The sequence below is a fragment of the Sinocyclocheilus anshuiensis genome, unplaced genomic scaffold (genome assembly GCF_001515605.1).
Source record: "Sinocyclocheilus anshuiensis isolate Anshui unplaced genomic scaffold, SAMN03320099.WGS_v1.1 scaffold964, whole genome shotgun sequence".
NCBI classification, from domain to species: domain Eukaryota; kingdom Metazoa; phylum Chordata; class Actinopteri; order Cypriniformes; family Cyprinidae; genus Sinocyclocheilus; species Sinocyclocheilus anshuiensis.
In genome coordinates this window covers 105,708-128,043 of record NW_015552666.1, presented here as the reverse complement: position 1 = coordinate 128,043, position 22,336 = coordinate 105,708, and the positions used below count along the sequence as shown (strand labels likewise).

At 38.3% G+C, this 22,336-nt stretch overlaps 2 protein-coding genes and 2 pseudogenes across 2 annotated transcripts in view; 3 read left to right on the top strand and 1 right to left on the bottom strand.

Annotated features, from left to right (window-relative positions):
- Positions 1-5,709: 5,709 nt before the first annotated feature.
- Positions 5,710-7,805, bottom strand: LOC107667332 (tryptase-like; annotated as a pseudogene).
- A 2,185-nt stretch (positions 7,806-9,990) lies between these two features.
- LOC107667302 (prostasin-like) lies at positions 9,991-11,014 on the top strand (annotated as a pseudogene).
- Positions 11,015-11,842: 828 nt separating this feature from the next.
- LOC107667300 (anionic trypsin-2-like) lies at positions 11,843-14,345 on the top strand. Its single transcript, XM_016458943.1, has 8 exons — positions 11,843-11,891; positions 12,069-12,089; positions 12,179-12,347; positions 12,661-12,923; positions 13,007-13,152; positions 13,353-13,662; positions 14,000-14,110; positions 14,222-14,345. The coding sequence occupies exons 1-8, from the start codon at positions 11,843-11,845 to the stop codon at positions 14,227-14,229; spliced, it is 1,077 nt and encodes a 358-aa protein (XP_016314429.1). The 3' UTR covers positions 14,230-14,345.
- Positions 14,346-15,447: 1,102 nt separating this feature from the next.
- LOC107667299 (eukaryotic translation initiation factor 4B-like) overlaps positions 15,448-22,336 on the top strand; it is a 15,021-nt gene continuing 8,132 nt past the window's right edge. Inside the window, exons 1-6 of the mRNA XM_016458942.1 lie at positions 15,448-15,538; positions 17,393-17,533; positions 18,048-18,253; positions 18,398-18,514; positions 18,596-18,650; positions 18,754-18,900. Of these exons, the coding sequence (XP_016314428.1) occupies positions 15,526-15,538; positions 17,393-17,533; positions 18,048-18,253; positions 18,398-18,514; positions 18,596-18,650; positions 18,754-18,900 (679 nt within the window). The 5' untranslated portion in view covers positions 15,448-15,525. The remainder of the gene's footprint in view (positions 15,539-17,392; positions 17,534-18,047; positions 18,254-18,397; positions 18,515-18,595; positions 18,651-18,753; positions 18,901-22,336) is intronic.

Genomic DNA, 22,336 nt, shown 5'->3' with positions numbered 1-22,336 from the left:
TCAAACAGAGAATTACTTGTTTGTGAATCAGATCAACCTTTATTTAAGTTCGTTGTTCAATGGCACAAGGACCAAACAGGATTGCGAACATGTGCCAAGTTCTTAGTGTTACTTTATTAGGGTTTAAAAACCATTCTATTTTAGAAAAAGTTTCAGTTTATTTCAATTAAATATTTCAAGTACAAATTCAAATTATTATTATTTCAAACATGACATTAATTCATAAAATTCATTGTTTTCGGTGACAAAATATTTTACTTTGATTTGGCGGACAATTTTTTTTATTAATAAGCAGTGTAGCAGTTTTGTTAATACATCATTTTATTCACTTCAGTATTATTTTCACAAGAAAGGTGTTCATTTTCAAATTTGTAAGTACAAAAACCAAAACTGTTCACACTTGTAGCACATCTCATTCTTTCTAAACCTGATTTCATACTTTCATTACAGCCACACATATTTTCTTTCCTCATAATCATTGTTTCAAAACACAGATCAATGTAATATGTAACCAGGACATTTGATTTAATCACCAGAATACAACGGTATGATTCGTTCTGTTTAACATTCAGTTATTTAACTAGCAAATAATGCAAGACACGTTTCAAATCACCCTTTAGTACAGGCTATGGTTAAATTAAATGAAATTAAATGTACTGGTATTACTATATTTGTGGGGACATTTGGTCCCCATGACATAAGGAATACCAGGATGATACACACACACTCACACTTTGTGAACATTTTGGTTCTAAACTGAAACAAATCACTTATACTGTAATTATCTTATTATATTTAATTATTCATTTTGAAAATTGCGAGAAATCTATAGACATACTGAACCAAATGATACACAGATTAACAATTAAGATCATCTGGATTCAATTATAGACAAATTTGACTGATGTTACACATTCTCAACTGAACAAGGAGATATGCAAATGAAAAGACTAATAGTATTAGCATTATGAAAGGAAGTCACTGAAAAAAAATCATACTGATGAAACATTTTGTGTAGTGAAAAGGATATATGTAATCTGTGTTTTATATAACATTTAAAATATGCTGAAATGTTTGGGGGAAAAAAGTGAATTTTTATGATCTGTTGTGAGATTGTTTAGAAAATGTACTCTTGCTTGTGAAAATCACTCCAAAGCAATAAAAAAAACTAAATACAAAAACAAACATTGTCATTTACCTGCATATAGCAGCACAATAGTGTGATAAAGCACCAGTAATGCAGTATTCATTCAAACCTGGAATTTTAAATCTTACTTCCAAAATGCATCAAAACTGCAAAAATTTGCATATCTCAAAACAAGCTTATATCATATACATCAAAAACACTTTGTCACTCATAAAACAGTGACTTTAAAGGTAGCATTGCAAGGTGCATTTTTTGTTTTTTGTTTGGATTATGTGCCAAACCCAAATTCTTTTACTACATAGGGCAGGTTTTACATATTGGCCAAGGGCCGGTGAACAGAAGGCTGCTGGGTAAAGGAATGACAATCACCATCATGGCCTTGAGCAAGGCACCTATAGCTCAGATTGCTGCAGAGGGGTTTTTATGTCAAGAATACTGTTAATTGCTTTGGATAAAAGCATTTGCTAAATGACTACTTGCTTAGAAACTAGCATGAATGGCATCCTTTTATTGTGTAGGATCCACTGCAGGATGTTACAAGAATAATTCAGTTTAATGTAGAAGTAAACACACCAGATCCAGAGAAGAATGTCTTATATAAAGTAGGCTACAGTATATAACCACACAACTACAAATGGTAATCATTGTAACAGCAGGTACCAACAAAATATTAAACTTCTCTGCATTCAGTTATTTGTAGTTCTTATAAAAATAAATCAGAAATGTTGTATTGTACAGAGTAATTTCAAAATATTAAGGCTGAGAACGTACAAAACTCCTTAATCCAGTTCAGAAGAACTTTTCTAAGCCATATGTACTGTACAAACACATGCCAATATGGTACATATGCGATGACGCAGTTACAACGACACGAAGGAATTTCACAGGAATTTCAAAATAGCAAGTCATCATGTGGAAAAAGTCCCTTAAACAGCAGGAACATCAAGATAATATACTGTACAAGGATGTAAAATAAACACAGTAAGACATTACAAACATATTATTAAGACTGCGCTTATGTAACATCGCACAGTGTAATCATGTACCAGGTAAACGTAGTCGAGTACATACCGGTAACTATTTGAGGGAAGGTTAGAGATTTGTTAAGCAATGTTTATACTAGTTGGGATCTTAAGATTGAAATGTCATATTGTGTTTTGTGAAATCTTGATGTGAATCTTTTGTGATTAAATAGTTCATTTTACCGTGAAAAATGTCACTTTCTGATGTCAGATAAAAACTCTTCTGACAGGAAACTTCATGACAAACTGGTTTTGAAGCTGTTAGTCATGAATCCTTTTCACTGGAACTGGCTGTAAAATATTACCCTTTCAGCCATTTCAGAACACATACATACATACCTACATATAAAGATATACTTAATATAAAGATATTATAATATCACCAAGAGAATAAAAAATATAGAAATGATGCTTAGATGTTTCAATCCACATTGAAGTCCTGATCATCCTGTTTGGCTTTATTTTGCAATAAGGACTGGCTCGGGCTAATCACCAAATAAATAAACGTGGACATAAAATACAGATTTTATGAGTATTTTCTAATTTTACCTGTATATATCTTAAAGCTTATACAGTATGAAAAACAGTTTATTACAATGCACAAAACAACTGACTTAGCAACAAGAAGAACATTGCAACAATATTTAGACCTTTTGAAATATTAATATGGAAGTCCACTGAGGCCATTTTCCCTACATTTGATAACTGAGACAGAAGATGCAATGCATTTCTATGAAATAAAAGAGTGAATCTGCGATATGATAATAAAAAAAAAAAAGTATGATAATTAAAAAAACATAAATAAAAAAACGTATCCACGGTATGATATGAGAAGCATGAAAGTAACACAGGTGTCATGAACAAATAGGTCCTCGCTCAAATGCGTCAGTTACCGAAAGAGCACACTGATATACAATGCTGCCAAAGATGACTGAAAATGAGTGACCGCTGAATGCAGTTATATCAGAAACGAGTATTGCAGAGAGCGTTACAATAATAATGATTGACATATTGAGACATTTGTTTTATTTCGGTCAGCATCCATAAAATGGAAACTATCACCAGACATCATATCCAGTGTATCATTTAGTAGTATAGCATAAATATCCTTTGGCTAGGCTAGGCCTAGACAGGGTAGCGCCATGTTTAATTTTTTACATGAACAAAAACGAGGCTGTGAGGGATAGAGCTATAGTGTTTATAGTAGAGCTACTGTTGTTTAACAACGTATCAATTGTTCAACTGATGAAGCATATTCAGAGAAGACTTTCAGTGGACAAATACTCCATTAAACAATTTGAAAGTTGTGAATTTTGAAAGTTACATGTGATCTATACAACTATACTCAAGAGCCAGTTGAATGGGAAGAGAAACCTTTAAAGGGTGTCCAATCCTGCTCCTGGAGGGCCACTGTCCTGCAGAATTTAGTTCCAACCCCAATTAAACACAACTAAACCAGCTAATCGAGGTCTTAGGCATACTAGAAACTTCCAGGCAGGTGTGTTGAAGCAAGTTGGAGCTAAACTCTGCTTTAGAGCATGTTTGCCAGTCATCCAATTCCACTAAAAGGAAACTTCTCAAAATCCATAGAGCATTCACCTTAAATCCATGCAGTGCTATGTATTGGGACAACTCCAGCCTTGGGAGGTTAAAATCAGGGCCGTAGCTGGGGTATGCAGGTCCCTGGTGCAGGTTGAACCTGTGAGCCCTGTTTAAATTGTGTAAATAGCACAAGTAAATAAAGAGAACAAAGATACAAATTAAACAGTGCTTTAGTTTTTTAGTTTTTTAAGTTTTGTATGTGTTAAGGTACAGAAACTAGATAATAAAAAAGCATTGCATAGCCTTCACTGTATAAATTAAATATAGTTAATGCTTGTTAAAGTCCAGAACGTCAACTGTCCCGAGCATCTTTCATGCTGTCCCCTAACAGCCGTGGGCCCCTAGAAATCGTCACCTCCTTTCTTCCCTGCTAGCAGTGGCCCTGGTTAAAATATTGACATGGTGGAAAAAATAACACTTTAAGTTAAATGGATTATATTCACATTAAAAAATAAATGTTATCACCGTAGGTTGTGCAACGTCCTGGTACTGAGTCAATAATTTTCATTTCATAAATTTCAGATCATTTCTATTGCTTGCTACTTCCTTATTAAAGACCATGATCTCATCCTGAATCATATCATGAACTACCTTTCTAAAAAGCTCCTCCGCTACTAAGTCAGTCATTAACCCTTTTTTCTAAACTTTAACAGCTATTGTAGTGAAAAATCCTGGTGGCAGCGGTCCTTTGTGGCTTGTGGCTTGTTGGTTTATTGTTAGTGAGATGTTACGTGCAGGAGCTGTAGTGATGATTTATTATGTCCTTGTTCCTATAGTTACCTCGAAATTGAATACAGCAGTGATATTTGCTGATGTATATAGCCTATCGAAGTTAAACTGAAGTTTAGTTTTTGAATAAGCTCATGTTTTATGAGATTTTTAATAATGGTGGGACACTAAACAAAATCATTTCCTAAACCTTTTTATTGAATTAATTGTGAATACTATTATTATCAGATGTTGCATGTAAAAATTCAAGTAGTAATATCACTTACTGATGTCACTCACAAATCCTCACAGATGAAGTCAAATGTGATTTTTTTATAGCCTCCAGACTGTGCACTGAACAAATTTACAAAAATATAACAAATATTTAAATATTAAATATAGACAGAATCAAGGTAAAATAACAAAAGAGCTCACTCATTCCACTGAAAAGTTTGTACATTTATTAATGTTCGCCAATGACTTATAGATATATTTAACATTGTAAAACAACAGGATTTTTTTTCTACTTAAAAAATGAATAAGATCTTTGAGTTTTTTTTTTTAATTAGTTAATCAGTGCTGTTCATCATAGGCATGGCTAAACTGTTCATACTTTGTGTCACCGTGGGGACCTAAATTGAGGTCCCCATGGGTACAGAAGCTTAAATCATACAGAATGAGTTTTTTTTTCTGTCTGTCTGTCTGTCTGTCTGTGTGTGTGTGTTTGGTATATAGAGTCAATGTTTTCTTAGAAACATGACATCTATGCTCAAGTTTTGAACATGTCAGTCAGTTTCATCAAAGCAGTCCCTCAACATCTCAACAGCTTTCACTGACCAAAGGTTATCAGTAATCAATGAGTTTGAAGATCAACGTCCCCTGTTGGTGTCATTTATTACAGCAAGAGACTTCACAAGCCAGATGATGCCAAGTATTTATTTAATCATTAATACAGATACATATTACAGACAAGACTCAAATTATATTATCACTTACTGCTGATATTTTGTAATCCAAATATATTGTTATTTTGTATATTTTGTATATTAGATTGATTTGAAAATCAAGTTACATTTTTGACACACATTTAATTTTAAATCTTTAGTCTCAATAGAGAAATTAATTAAAATGTGAGTAATTTTGTGCTTATTTAAAAATGTACTTGCACAGCTTATAGAATGTTTGAAGAAACTGAAAACATCGGTGAGCCGTGTAGAAGCTTATGCCAACCAAGAGTTACCATCTGTGATCCCCTGCAGAGACACAAAAACAAACAGAGCTGAAGGACTTCTGGTCTTTTAGGATACTATTTGACTTCTGTTCTTTTGTTATTTACTGTTCAGTGATTTGAGTATTATTTCAAAATAAAAAACATCATAAACAATTGCAAGTGTATTTGTGTGTGTATTTGGACTTACTGCATTGCCTTTCATAATCCCTACATGAGTTTATGCAGCAGCGAGGATTGCAGTTGCAGCGGTTGTGGATGTCGAATCTCTCACCATTTTTTTTGTGACAAGAGATTGAGGCATTTGAACAAAAAACATTTGAACAAGCATCATGCAGAGAAGTAAGAGATGTTAAAAAGGCATAAATGTGTACAAGTGTGTGTGAGAGAGCTACACTGATTGGGAGGAGGTCTTAGGGTAGTAGTTGTTCTTGAAGTAGCAGAAAATCATGAGGTAGTAGAAGTTGTTGATGTAGCAGAAATAGGTGGTGCAGTAGAAGCAGTTGAGGTATCAGAAATCGGTGAGGCTGTAGAAACAGATTGGCATGTACTTGATGGGTTGTAAATGACAAATCCCGGCAGATTCTGGCCAGTCTTGTTTGTGATCCAACTCTGATACTGTGACACGCAGGTGTAAACACCAGGTGCATTGGGTTCAGCACAGCCATAAGCCCAGCTGGTAATACCAGACTGAACCCACACTGAACACTGCTTGCTCACCATTGGACAAGCCCAGAATCCCCCTACAGAAAGACAGAGAGAAGGAGTTTTTCTTTAAAAAAATATGTTAGAAGAACCTAATGGCCTTTCAGACATGCAGCATGTTTTGCACACTTACTAATAATCTGGATGTCTGTTGTACCTGGCAGGTGTCTCTGCCTCCCTCCATGAAACCAGCACACATCATGTTGCAGGTAACAGATCCAGAACCCAGCAGAGTATTACACTGATCGTTAGCCACCACTGGAACCATAGTCTCCTGCAGAATCCCAGGAGAAGGTAGGCTCACTGAACACCAAAAACACACACAATCATCAATTAGTGATGTTAGAAGGAGATTTACAAGTGAATGAATGAGTTTATACACGTTTGTACCCCCAGACTGAATATTTCCCCAGCCTGTGACCCAGCTGCTGGTTCCAGAAGGGAAGCTGCTGTTCAGGCCCGCCAGACACACGGGTCTAATATATTCATTAAAGGTGACAGCAGAGGACAGGCGGAGCAGAGCGATGTCATTGTCGCTGCTTTGACTGTTGTAGGAGAGGTGAACGATGACTGAGGAGACATTTCTACTGATTTCATATAGGTATTGACTCCCTGCTGTATTCTCTTTCCCAGGTACACAAGCAGACTGGATGCGCTGATACTGAAAACAGGTGAAAGTGAAGAAAATAATTAATCAATAGTGTAAAAACAGCCTCAGAGCCTGTGGTTTGGATGAATATTTGAATATTGATGTGAATCTTACCCAGGTAAACGGTGAGCTGCTGTCAGCACCCATTCACTGTTGATGAGGGAGCCTCCGCAAAAATTACCTCCAAAGTTGGAGCTGTGCAGACTGACCTGCCACGGCCACGAACCCTCAGAGGCATCCACACCACCCACAATACGGGTGTTTAGAGGGGCTTGTCCACAAACTGAGAGAAATAGAGAGATTGCTCACATGTGCAATTCTGTAAAACTGTGATTCATACGAACATATGAAGAACGAGACAAGCTCTTACCATTCAGCTAAGAAAGTGAACCTGCAGTGGAAGAGACATAACAGCACACATTAAACAGGAAGGATTTCATGGACATCCAGCTATGTGTGACATCCTCTAACTAATTAACTTAACGAAATTATCCCACATGAACCAGAGCTGTGGCAGAAACATGTAGTGCTGATGAAGTTTCTACCTTAAGCAAGTAAAAGTCCTTACCTTGAACACATAAGAGCAGGGCCAAACTGACACACGTTAACCTCCACATTTTCACAAACCGCCTCTTCTCTTGCAGAATGGATGGAGATGGTGGATTTGGATCTCTTTGCTCTCACAAACCCTTTATATATTCACTTCTCCAGTCTCTGCTCGCCATTCATCTAATCACTTTAATGTCGCACTAATCCGTTTTTATTATTATTTTTGCTCCTCGCCGTTTTCATGATGCGGATCTGTTAAACATATATTCTAGAACTAAATTCACTAAATACAGATCTTAAATGCAAGTTTGTTTTCAGAGATTAAGCGTTTTGTTAATCTCAGTCTTAATTTCACAGGGTGTTCATAGTTCACCCAAAAATGCATCATTTACTCACCCTCATGTTGTTACAAACCTGTTTGACTTTCAACAGTGGAACACAAAAGATGACGTTAGGAATGACACAGCAGTCCCCATTCTCATTTCACCATTCACTGCATGGAAAAAAAGACACTAAAGGTGGAAAAAAGGTGAACTATACATTTAAGAACAGTGGAAACTTTTTGTGTACACTTTATTTCACAGTAGGTGTATTTACAGAAGTAATTACCGGTAGTATACGGTAACTACATGGGTTAAGGTTAGGTTCAGGGTTAGTACCTAGTTATTACCCAGTTATTGTAATTGCTATAATAAGTACATAAATGCGGAACAAGAGTGTAAAATAAAGTGTTACCAACTTTTTTTTTTTAAGATTTAAAGGAAAATAAAAGAATTAATGGCAAAAGATTATACTAGAAGTAGATGCAAATAGATAGGTTGCTCCTGAACACTTCTGTTCTCTTCTATGTAGATCGGTTATTTTTAAAATGTGTTTTTTTTCAGCCGTACTTTGTTACAAAAATAATAGAAATTACATTTGAAATCCAGTGCAAGTTTTCTAATATTCATTTTTTTTGTAATTCTTGAATAATTAAATGATCCAAAATATACATTTGCAATCTAGTAGGTGGTTTAATTTCAGATATTAAAATGCATAGCAACATGTGAGAGAATGTGAGCTGATTATTTAGAGGAGACATCCGTAATCACACAGTAATTAAGCTAAGCTCAGTTTATCTGGATTTATGACAAACAGGTACAAAAAAAAGGTGTTGGCGAAACACACAAGTACATAAATGACAGTATTTGTTAGTCTGAAATGCGAATTATGACCTAAATGCAGCATGTGGCAATCAGAAATTTTACAATGTCATTGTAAAGTGTAACAGAGAGCAGGTGAATCAGTGTTGCAACTATAGCAATCCAGCAATTTTAATTTCAATTTTCTAAATTAATCTTGAAGTTGTCAATGACCAATCAATGACCATCATTTTTTAGGCATTTAATAATCTCAGAAAGCAAGAAAAACAACACACAATAACTGATCATCATTTTTTCAACACCATGACATGAATCTCTCTCTCTCTCTCTCTCTCTCTCTCTCTATCTATCTATCTATCTACTGCATCTCCCTCTCGCTCTCTCTCTCTCTCTATATATATATATTGTAACGGGGTGAAGAATCACACGACAAGTAATCTCAATTAATACCCCGGAGGGTGGATTTATTGGGGTGCTCTGTGCTCGTGGGGGAAAGTCCAGGTCGGTGCTCCGGTGCCGTGAGTGCTCCCTTCCGTCTTCCCAGTGCAGCGGGTCCGTGCAGTGCTCCAGTGGGGCTGGTCGGTCACGTGCTGCTCTCTGTGGGCAAAAGGAGAGGGCGAGTTAGTACTCTCACTCATGGAGGCTTCTCCCTTATGGCAGGGCTTCGGTGGCTTATGTAGCCGCCGCCTGATGAGGTGCAGCCGTGGCCGATCAGCCCGTGATGATGCTGGCCAGGTGCTCCTCGCTTGTTTCCAGGGCGACGCTGATGAGGCTCCGGGACGCTCGTCACAATATATATAGTAGATTTCAATAATATGCTGTGTAAAATATTATGTAAGATATAATGTTTAAATTAGTGTTTTTTTTATATATATTGATATAGGTGATGTGATTTATTATAATGATATAATCTTTAATGTTATTATAATTACCTGGATAAACACATCCTCATTAGAGTGACTAATTATTCTCAGCAAGATTAATAAAATGAAAAAAAAAACTTGCATTTAAGATGTTAAGAAGTAAATTTAGTGTAAATTTATGTTTAACAGATCTGCATTATGAAAACAGGGCGAGGAGCAAAAATAATAATAAAAATGGATTAGTGCGACATTAAAGTGATTAGATGAATGACGAGCAGAGACTGGAGAAGTGAATATATAAAGGGTTTGTGAGAGCAAAGAGATCCAAATCCACCATCTCCATCCATTCTGTAAGAGAAGAGGCGGTTTGTGAAAATGTGGAGGTTAACGTGTGTCAGTTTGGCCCTGCTCTTATGTGTTCAAGGTAAGGACTTTTACTTGCTTAAAGTAGAAACTTCATCAGCACTACATGTTTCTGCCACAGCTCTGGTTCATGTGGGATAATTTCGTTAAGTTAATTAGTTAGAGGATGTCACACATAGCTGGATGTCCATGAAATCCTTCCTGTTTAATGTGTGCTGTTATGTCTCTTCCACTGCAGGTTCACTTTCTCAGCTGAATGGTAAGAGCTTGTTTCATTCTTCATATGTTCGTATGAATCACCGTTTTACAGAATTGCACATGTGAGCAATCTCTCTATTTCTCTCATAGTTTGTGGACAAGCCCCTCTAAACACCCGTATTGTGGGTGGTGTGGATGCCTCTGAGGGTTCGTGGCCGTGGCAGGTCAGTCTGCACAGCTCCAACTTTGGAGGTCATTTTTGCGGAGGCTCCCTCATCAACAGTGAATGGGTGCTGACAGCAGCTCACCGTTTACCTGGGTAAGATTCACATCAATATTCAAATATTCATCCAAACCACAGGCTCTGAGGCTGTTTTTACACTATTGATTAATTATTTTCTTCACTTTCACCTGTTTTCAGTATCAGCGCATCCAGTCTGCTTGTGTACCTGGGAAAGAGAATACAGCAGGGAGTCAATACCTATATGAAATCAGTAGAAATGTCTCCTCAGTCATCGTTCACCTCTCCTACAACAGTCAAAGCAGCGACAATGACATCGCTCTGCTCCGCCTGTCCTCCGCTGTCACCTTTAATGAATATATTAGACCCGTGTGTCTGGCGGGCCTGAACAGCAGCTTCCCTTCTGGAACCAGCAGCTGGGTCACAGGCTGGGGAAATATTCAGTCTGGGGGTACAAACGTGTATAAACTCATTCATTCACTTGTAAATCTCCTTCTAACATCACTAATTGATGATTGTGTGTGTTTTTGGTGTTCAGTGAGCCTACCTTCTCCTGGGATTCTGCAGGAGACTTGCCTGCATTCTCCACCAGTGTAACGGGGTGAAGAATCACACGACAAGTAATCTCAATTAATACCCCGGAGGGTGGATTTATTGGGGTGCTCTGTGCTCGTGGGGGAAAGTCCAGGTCGGTGCTCCGGTGCCGTGAGTGCTCCCTTCCGTCTTCCCAGTGCAGCGGGTCCGTGCAGTGCTCCAGTGGGGCTGGTCGGTCACGTGCTGCTCTCTGTGGGCAAAAGGAGAGGGCGAGTTAGTACTCTCACTCATGGAGGCTTCTCCCTTATGGCAGGGCTTCGGTGGCTTATGTAGCCGCCGCCTGATGAGGTGCAGCCGTGGCCGATCAGCCCGTGATGATGCTGGCCAGGTGCTCCTCGCTTGTTTCCAGGGCGACGCTGATGAGGCTCCGGGACGCTCGTCACAATATATATAGTAGATTTCAATAATATGCTGTGTAAAATATTATGTAAGATATAATGTTTAAATTAGTGTTTTTTTTATATATATTGATATAGGTGATGTGATTTATTATAATGATATAATCTTTAATGTTATTATAATTACCTGGATAAACACATCCTCATTAGAGTGACTAATTATTCTCAGCAAGATTAATAAAATGAAAAAAAAAACTTGCATTTAAGATGTTAAGAAGTAAATTTAGTGTAAATTTATGTTTAACAGATCTGCATTATGAAAACAGGGCGAGGAGCAAAAATAATAATAAAAATGGATTAGTGCGACATTAAAGTGATTAGATGAATGACGAGCAGAGACTGGAGAAGTGAATATATAAAGGGTTTGTGAGAGCAAAGAGATCCAAATCCACCATCTCCATCCATTCTGTAAGAGAAGAGGCGGTTTGTGAAAATGTGGAGGTTAACGTGTGTCAGTTTGGCCCTGCTCTTATGTGTTCAAGGTAAGGACTTTTACTTGCTTAAGGTAGAAACTTCATCAGCACTACATGTTTCTGCCACAGCTCTGGTTCATGTGGGATAATTTCGTTAAGTTAATTAGTTAGAGGATGTCACACATAGCTGGATGTCCATGAAATCCTTCCTGTTTAATGTGTGCTGTTATGTCTCTTCCACTGCAGGTTCACTTTCTCAGCTGAATGGTAAGAGCTTGTTTCATTCTTCATATGTTCGTATGAATCACCGTTTTACAGAATTGCACATGTGAGCAATCTCTCTATTTCTCTCATAGTTTGTGGACAAGCCCCTCTAAACACCCGTATTGTGGGTGGTGTGGATGCCTCTGAGGGTTCGTGGCCGTGGCAGGTCAGTCTGCACAGCTCCAACTTTGGAGGTCATTTTTGCGGAGGCTCCCTCATCAACAGTGAATGGGTGTTGACGGCAGCTCACTGTTTACCTGAGTAAGATTCACCTAAACACACATATGCACTTGTTTTGTTTTGATTGGTAGAATGTACCTTTTTCTTTTCTCACTTTCTCTGACTGTATTTAGTGTCAGCGCATCCAAATTAATCTTGAAGTTGTCAATGACCAATCAATGACCATCATTTTTTAGGCATTTAATAATCTCAGAAAGCAAGAAAAACAACACACAATAACTGATCATCATTTTTTCAACACCATGACATGAATCTCTCTCTCTCTCTCTCTCTCTCTCTCTCTATCTATCTATCTATCTACTGCATCTCCCTCTCGCTCTCTCTCTCTCTCCAGCGCATCCAGTCTGCGTGTGTATTTGGGAAGGAGGACACAGCAGGGAGTCAATGCCAATGAGATCAGCAGAAATGTCACTACGATCATTGTCCACACCTCCTACGACAGGAACACAAATAACAATGACATCGCTCTGCTCCGGCTGTCCTCCGCAGTCACCTTCAATAACTACATTAGACCCGTGTGTCTGGCGGCCCAGAACAGCGTCTTCCCTTCTGGCACCAGCAGCTGGATCACAGGCTGGGGAGATGTTCAATCTGGAGGTACAAACACATGCAAACCCATTAATTCATATATGAATTTACCCCTAACATCACTAATTAATGGTTGTGTTTTTGGTGTTCAGTGAGCCTACCTGATCCCAGGACTCTGCAGGAGACTATAGTTCCAGTGGTGGACAATGTTCAATGTAATACTCTGCTGGGTTCTGGATCTGTTACCAGCAACATGATGTGTGCTGGTTTAATGGAGGGAGGCAAAGACACCTGCCAGGTACAACAACCAACCAGATTAAGCATGCATATCAAAACATGCTGCATATCTGAAAGTCCACTGGGTTCTTTTAATACTGTATATATTTACATACAAACATCTATGCTGCATTTTTATATATGTATGTGATTCTCCATTTACATTCTGGCCATGTTTGATGTCCCAAAAAACAAAAACTTCTACTCTTTTTCTTTCTGTAGGGGGATTCTGGTGGTCCAATGGTGAGCAAGCAGTGTTCAGTGTGGGTTCAGTCTGGTATCACCAGCTGGGGTTATGGCTGTGCTGATCCCAACGCACCTGGTGTTTACACCCGTGTGTCACAGTATCAGAGCTGGATCACCAACAACATTGGGCAGAACTTGCCAGGTTTTGTCACCTTCAGCCCTACAAGCACATGCCAGTCTGTTTCACCCACTTCTACAACCTCCCCAACTACTACTAAAACTACTACCACCCCAAAAACTTCTACTACCTTAAGAACAGCAACAACGACTCTTTCACCCAAGCAGGGTAACTCTTTCTCATACTTTACTGTACACACCTGTACAAACATCCTGAAACGGCTAGTCCACCCAAAAATTAAAACTCTGTCATCACTTACTCCCTCTTCATGTCATTCCAAACCTGAAGGCATTTATTTTTTCTGTAAGAAAAGATGTTTAGAAGAATGCTGTTATCTAAATATTTTCTGTTACCATTGACTTCCATTGTATTTTTTTTGTCCATACACTGAAAGTCAGTGGCAACTGATATTTCAGAATATCAAAAAAATATCAAAAACACTACTTACTTCTCTGCATAATGCTTAATTGCTTAATGCTTAATGCAAAACGATTTTTTGTTGTAGCCTCAAACTCTTGTCAAGGGAGATGTGGTGAGAGATCTGACTTCCGCAACCGCTGCAACTGTAATCATCGCTGCCTCATAAACTGCTGCTGGGATTATAAAAAGCTATGCAGTAAGTCCAAATACACACACAAACAAGTGTTCATTGTTCTTTTCTCAAATTCTGATTTTTTTTTTTTAGTCTAGGAAGTCTTCAGCTCTGTTTGTTTTTGTGTCTCTGCAGGGTTTTAGTGGATAACTCCTGGTTGGCAGTCTTCTAAATGGCTCACCTGCACTTTATCTTTTTAATTTGTTTAAGCATTCTGTGCAACAAATTCATGCATCAAGTACAGGTTATACTACAAAATATTTATTTAAATCAGCAAAGAACCCATTTTAAATTAATTTCTTCAAAATATATGTGTAATGAAAGTCTTATTTTTTCCCTTTTCAGACTAATGATTTATTTATTGTGTTTGTGTGTCAAAATTGTACCTAAATAATTCACAATTCATTTTATAGAACATACAAATTCATACAAGCAGATTATATAATATCAGCATAATTTGCTAATATAATTTGGGTCTTGTTTGTAATCTGTATTATATAAATGACTAAATAAATACTTTGCATCATCTGGCTTGCAACTTCTTTTCTGTTATAAATCACACCAACGGGGGTGAATGAAAAGTGTTTGTAGTGTCATGGCACAAACCACATGCCTTTGTATCACTACGACAAGGATGTACAAAAAGTTAGTCTAAACCATCTAAGCCATCTAAAAAGTATATATAATTTTAAAAATAATATGATCAGACTTATGTATTTGTATGTGTAGAATTGATATGTAGAATAGCAAGTTGCAGTACCATCCGAGAGAGCCACATTGAGAGAAAACCAACCCATATTTTCCCTCACCAATTATGAGGAGGTCATCCTGGCCTCTCAAAGATGTATCCACTGTGTAAAAAAAAATGTATCTGGGGTAGAGCTACCGAGTCGGAGACAAGCAAAGAGAAAGATTTTTAGCACAGCACTAGCAACGCTAAGGTCATGGAAATGCGTGAACTGTTAAAATGCATACTTTCAATGTAATGCAAGTCGCTTTGGATTTTTTGGTAATGTCCTCAAGGGAGCCGAAAAAGGCCCATTTCCAACAAGCAGTACAAGGGGCCCAGAAAATGACAGAATTTGCCTACCTACCTCTCGCTTGTATATTTTTTTATTACAGAAGACATGCATAAACCATAAATAAAGTAGTTTCCAGTCAAATAAAAAGCTGTCATGATAACATTACTAAGATAAACAGAAAAGTAAGTTAAATAAGCCTGTATAAAATATTTATGCCATTATCTCTAGGATTTTTTTTTTTTTTCCCCCAAGTTTGGTTGTTGCCTTCTGTTTCCAGAAATGATTACTGTCAGGTTTCACATCCTCACAAAGTGCAACTTCTAAAACATGTTCTCATGCGCTTGTGATGCCAGCCTGCCCCCGTGACAAATCCCTGACGCCTTCATCCGGGACTCTGCCATCAGAACACTCTCCAACATGGCGGCGTCAGGTGAGAATAATGCGCTCTCGTGCTCGGCCTTCATTTGTGGGCTTCTTTGCGAAACACCTCTAAATAAGTTTGTAAAACCCTCTTGGTTTCAAACGTAATGGTTATAGCATTCACTGTGTGCGTTTTTCAAAAACGGCACTGCTAAATATACTGAGAAAATATTCTGAAACCATGAAGGATTAGTTGTATTGGGGAAGCCTTATGCGCAAATGAATTAGCCAGTTTGCTAGCGGCCAAATCAAGTGCCTCGCCCGTCTTGTTATCTTCTGGAGTTTTAGAACGGAAAGATTTCGCACACGGATGTTCGGGTGTTTTAATATACGCGGAAGTTTATAAGGTTAATTCACGGAAAGTTGTGATATTATGGTAAATTATAGCGCCTGAAGTTCAGAACGGTGCTAATAACCCGTGCTTGGCGCGCATGCGCAGTACGATCCAGAGGAGGGACCGGAGAGGTGACCACGTGCGTGGAGCCGTGGACATAGAGCTGAAATAGACTTTCTCTCGTCGTTTTTGACAGAACAGCGGTTGGGTTGGTGATTTAGATTTATTTTAGTGACTTGTTTTTTTTAATGTGTATTATGTGATCACCAAAAAGATTTGTTCACGGATTCATTCAGTACAGTTACGTGTTTTTTTTTTTTGTGTCGAGTCATTGAATCAATTTCTAATTCATTCGATTAAAATAGAGTCATTCATGACTAAAACATCTCGTATTATCTTATACTAAAACTTATGTTTTTTAAACACACTTCAGAAAGAGAGTTTAATTGTCCCAAAAAATAATACCTCAGTAAGTTAACGAGTGTTTCAAAGGCTTGTATAACCAGCCAGATGTACAGAACGTATGTAAGTACAGCTCTTATGTTTTTGAGTGGGGAAAGACTGAATTATCTGAAACAGTTTGTTAATGTTACATCTGAATGACGTTTAAAATCAGTAGTACCATTTAAATTGTGCTTCTGAGCTTTTTCAGGCTGGTCCAGTTAAAGCATATAACCTTACAAGTTCTAGAGGAAAACAAACATAATGTGAATGTGCCTTATGTCATCCTTTTTTCCACATTGCATAGTGTTGGAAAGGCATCTTTTGCACAAGGTGTGACATTGCTCACTGGTGTGAAAGCTATTAGTGTATATTCTGGGTTTCATGCAATTTAATGAAGGGTGCGAAGAGGTTTTACCTGGAAATCCTCTACAAGTGTAGTGACATTTCACTTCTAAAGCAAGCAGATATTAGTGAATAAACAAATAATGTTATAATGTCTTTTGAATAAGCCTATCTTTTTTTGTTGTTGTTGTTGAATAGTCATGCTTTGTCTGTTATCTGTGCCACTATGTGTCCCAGCTAGGGTGGGAACGTTAAAATGTTTTTCTTATTCTGAATGTTAATGGTGGCATGAAATGAAAATTCACCCTATCAGTTTTCCAAATGCATGTTATTAATCTTACTTTAAATATTTCATCTGTGCATATGTTTCTTTGTTTTGACCTCATAATTCTTAATCAAAATGTCATAAATCTGACCTGTTCTTTTGGTGTAATGACAGATTTCTCTCTGGTGATGAATTTTCCAGTCATTTTGTTCATTTAAAGGATTAATTTTGCCATCATTTACTCACCCTCAAGTTGTTATAAACCTATATGAGTTTCTTTGTTCTGTTGAACACCAAAAAAAATGTTTTGATGAATGTTGGTAACCAAGCACTTGATGGTAGCCATTGACTTCTATAGTATTTTTTTTCCATACTATGGAAGTCAATGGCTACCGTCATCTGTTTGGTTCAACATATTTATCAAATAATGAAATACTTCAGTTATGGCATTCTCATAGCATCTGTTTTTCGTTCTTTAGCTAAGAAGAAGAATAAGAAGGGGAAGACCCTGACCCTGAATGACTTCCTTGCGAATGATGGCAGTGGTAGCGTACCCACCAGTTACCCCAGCACAAAGGCCACCAGCTGGGCAGACGAGACCGATGACTTGGATGGTGATGGTGAGTGAAGGCTGGAACGCATTATGGATGTCTTCATTTCTTTATTTTCAAACGTTAAATCATCAGACTTTTATTTTGATGGAAAAATCTCCTGAAACTTCTCCTTTTTGACAAGTGCTTCTCATTACAAGTAAGGGAAGATTGTTGGTGCATGTTGCATTCCTAAATGCATATTAAAGTGCCTCAAATTCAGATGCAGAGATGGAGTTTGTGTGGAGCAGCACTTACTGCAATTAATTATGCAGCCCTAATGTGAAGCTAAAAAATGTAGTTTGTACCAGTCATAGACTACGCAATTTTCTGTGAAATCTTGTAAACTCCAACTGGCTAAAATCTGCAGGCTCTGACTTTTGACAACTAGTGCTGACTCCTCCAGACTGTAAAGCGGGGCAAAAATATTGTCAAAATTCAAGTCTTAAGAAGGCAAAATGCTACCGTTGGTCTGATGCATTTTAGGATCCAGGCATTGAAATCATATTCTGTGGTGGGCAAGTTCTATTCTCCTTCTCTTTAGTCTCAACTTCCTGGCATACTGTGGAGGATACGTATCGAGCTCCTCCCATCGATCGCTCCATCCTGCCAACTGCGCCTCGTGCAGCACGGGAACCAAACATTGACCGCTCTCGGCTGCCACGCAGTCCACCCTACACCGCCTTCCTTGGTAACCTTCCTTACGACGTCAGCGAGGAATCCATCAAAGAGTTCTTCAGGGGCCTTGCGGTCAGTGGGGATCTGCATGTTTAGAAACAGGATGTCTAGATAATACACTTACATTCTGAGTCTTTCGTAGCAGGGAATACTACTCTTAGCTGCTTGACAAATGCAGGTTGTGTATAACTGGATGTGTTTTGTGTATATTCTCAGATCAGTGCAGTACGTTTGCCACGGGAGCCTAATAACCCAGAGAGGCTTAAGGGTTTTGGTTATGCAGAATTTGATGATGTTGAATCATTCTTTCGTGCTCTCAGTCTAAATGAAGAGGTGGGCAGTCAGTAAAATACTGACCTCAGAGCATTGCCTTTGTTTTCTATTTTGAGTTAACATTGCATTAAATTTGTGTAGAATCTTGGGAACAGGCGGATCCGGGTGGATATTGCAGATCAATCCAATGACAAAGGTGAACTGATGATATACATGATTTCTTTGCCTCTTGACTAAATTTATAATTTTATATATTTAATTTAATTATTATAATTAATATTTTCTTATATTTCTTCCAGAGAGAGATAGTGGGTCAATGATGGGGCGAGACAGGGATAGAGGTCGTGGGATGGACAGTGGCCCTGATAAGACAGATTCTGATTGGAGGGCACGGCCAAGCGGGGACCTGGATGATGGACCACGCAGAGACGATGGATATGGGGACAGTAAGTTAAACAGATGCAAACTCTGTATAATGCTTAAACCAGTGTTAATTTTGAATTTAAAGGGGGGGGGTCTAATGCTATTTCATGCATGTTGAGTTATTTACACTGTTGGATTCTCATGCTAAACATGGCCAACGTTTCAAAAAACGATATGAATGTAGAACGGAGTATTTCTGTGTCAAATATACTCCTTCCGGTTTTGTACAAGTTTCGGAGAGTTTTTTTTCTGAGCTTGGCTCTTCGTGACATAATGGCGCGTCCGCGCACGCACGTTGATCAGAGCGAGAGCAAGAGCGCGCCCATCAACGCGCTTCATTCAGCTGCACTGAACGGGACTCGCTCGAGAAGAATGTCTCCAAAGAAGCGTGTTTTTGGCTGTAAGGGAAAGATAACCTTGTTCAGCTTACCAAAGAACTCAGCGTTACGTGAACAGTGGATGCAGTTTGTTTTTCCGGGGCAGCAACAAAGTTTTGCAAGTGTGTTTGTTGACGAACGTAGTTCATTTTTAGCGAGGCTATAGCGATTAGCTCCATAAACTACACAAATTCGTGATCGCCTCAGAGTCAGTCTACTTTAAATTTCATATGAAATCGGCGGCAGACTTCGTCTCCTCCCCGTCTTTCAGCGCGCTCTTCAATCCGCAGACCGTGGTGGCGCAGCGCGAGCGGACTCAGAAACAGAGGACACAAGGTGTGTGTTTATCGATAGATTGTTATAATATCTGTATCTGTGCAGTTCTTTGTCATAAATACAGTTTACAAAAGGTCACGAGGGAGCAATCGGTTTCCCATCTACTGTATCGCTGCGTTCACCGCTCCTCACACCCCAGCTGTTTCCTCCAGCGAAAATCTAGCCCTTAACACATATGAATATTTAATATAAAAATATTACAGTGCATGTGGCATACGATACAGTCACAGAACTGATTAAAGACAGTGACGGACAGCACTCAGTCAATTCACTCATTTTAACTAAATATCAGAGTGATTGACAGAGATACAGTAGAAACATTGTGTGGTTTTGCATTAAATATTTTTTTGTATTAAATAATGACCCAGATCGTGAAATACATTTATTAGTCTTGGAGTAAGATTTTTTTTTTTTAAGTATCGGTTCAGGCACCGTTTAAGCACCAGTACCGTTTTAAAAGTATCGATTTGGCACCGGTATCGTAAAAAACCCATTCGATACCCAACCCTACCAGTCAAAATGTCTGTGTTTTGTTGGTAATCGGGCAAGTGCTCGTCACTCTTTAGCTCCGGCGCACCTCCAGGAGCTCTGCTGTTTTTGGAGAGAATCGGAAAGCTGTATATTTCTTTTATAAATACGATAAAACTAAAGACTCTTTGGAGCTATGAACGATGCTATACTACTCTATAGGTACTCAAGATCAACATGAGATTGGGTGAAACTGTGTGTGTTATGCCCCCTTTAACTTTAGTCATAGTCTTTTGACAAGATTAAAGGGATATATTACCAAAAAATGAAAATTACCCCATGATTTACTCACCCTCAAGCCATCCTAGGTGTACATAACAACTTTCAGACAAATACAATCGGAGTTATATTCAAATATGTCCAGGCTCTTCCAAGCTTTATAATGGCAGTGAATGGGGGTCGAGATTTTGAAGCCCAAAAAAGTGCGTCCATCCATCATAAAAAGTACTTCACATCAGAGGTGGGGGACTCGAGTCACATGACTTGACTCGAGTCAGACTTAAAGGGTTAGTTCACCCAAAAATAAAAATTAGGCTCCGATCTGTTGTACACGGAAGCAGCTCCGGGCTGATGACATATGAGGTCAGCGCTGCGCATGCGCTGATGAGTCTCGTGAAAACCAACGTTTGTTTACAGGATCAAAGGAAGCAAAGTTTCTTTACTTTAGCAAAGGAAAACCAGTCTCCTCCTGGCTTATAACGAAATTCTCTGACATTCTTCTTTACAAATCCTCGTTTTGCAATTCTAATTCTTGACCGTTGTTTTGTTTTGATCTCTCTGCTGCGCTGCTGTGCCACTTCTGAGTGGCGCATGCGCAAAGCTGACCTCATACGTCATCCTTCCTGAAGCTGCTTCCGTTTACAACAGTGAGCGCAAGCTAGATTCAAGAGAAAGTCATATACACCTAGGATGCCTCGTGGGTGAGTAAAACGCAGCCTAATTTTTATTTTTGGGTGAACTAACCCTTTAAGTCGCAAATTTTAGGACTTGAGACTTGCTTGACAAATATTCATAAAAGACTTGACTTGACTTTGACTTGATATTCATGACTTGAGACTTGACTCGGACTTGAGTTAAATGACTCGAAATAACTTGTCTTTCGTTCAATAAATGTTTGTTTTTGAACGCACCACAACCTAACCACGTGATGCAGCAGGCAAGCAGAGAGAGCCTAACATAAGAGCGTGGACAGTGTTGCCAACTTAGGGACTTTGTCGCTAGATTTAGCGACTTTTCAGACCCCTTTAGCGACTTTTTTCCAAAAAAGCACCTAGTAACAAATCTAGCGACTTCTTGGACAAACCTTATTTAGTTTCTGAGACTCGCTGGTACTGCTGCACGAGCGCAAGGTTTTGTTTTCCCAGCGCGCACACACCTCTCTCTGCGTCTGCGCTGTTCAGCGAGAGGCTGAGAGAAGCAGCGCTTTCAGTTAAAAAAGATATTCTGTCACTTCAAACTCTATTTTACACGCAAATATAGCTGAAATCACAGCACAGCCATTGACTTTATCTTATGTGTATTTGATTTCATTAGATGACATTGTGATTATGAATCAGGATTTTTGTGCAGATTAACATCTAAGGGGCGAGCTGGTTATGCAGTCTTAATGGGCCGCGTTTCAGTCTCTATTTCATGTTCATCACGTTGTTTTACAACAGAAACAGAAAAATATACCAGTGAAAACCGTTTTATTGAGAATTTGACTGCATTAAAATACAGTTTGTGAACACTATCAAATTTAATTTTTTGCAAGTGCAATGCATTGTAAATGGTTATTTACCCTTTATAATGTCAGCTTTTTTTTTTTTTAGGCAATAGCACTTAGTATATGCATGTGTACAGTGTCTAATAATTGGTCTTCAGTGTTAATCTGAGTGAAAAGCTTATGGATAGTTAATGGGGATGCACATAAATATATTGTATACGCATACACACACACACAGAAAGATAAAATCATACAGACTTGTGAACCCAACCATGCATACACAAACAAACAAAACAACAACAAAAAAACTTGCAAGCACAACCATGCACATGCAAACCATACACGCGCACACATTCATTCACAAATATTAAAGGGGTCATATGATGCAATTTCATTTTTTCCTTTCTCTTTGGAGTGTTACAAGCTCTTGGTGCATAAAGAAGATCTGTAAATTTGCAAAGACTAAAGTCTCAAATCCAAAGAAATATTCTTTATAAAAGTTAAGAGTCAGCC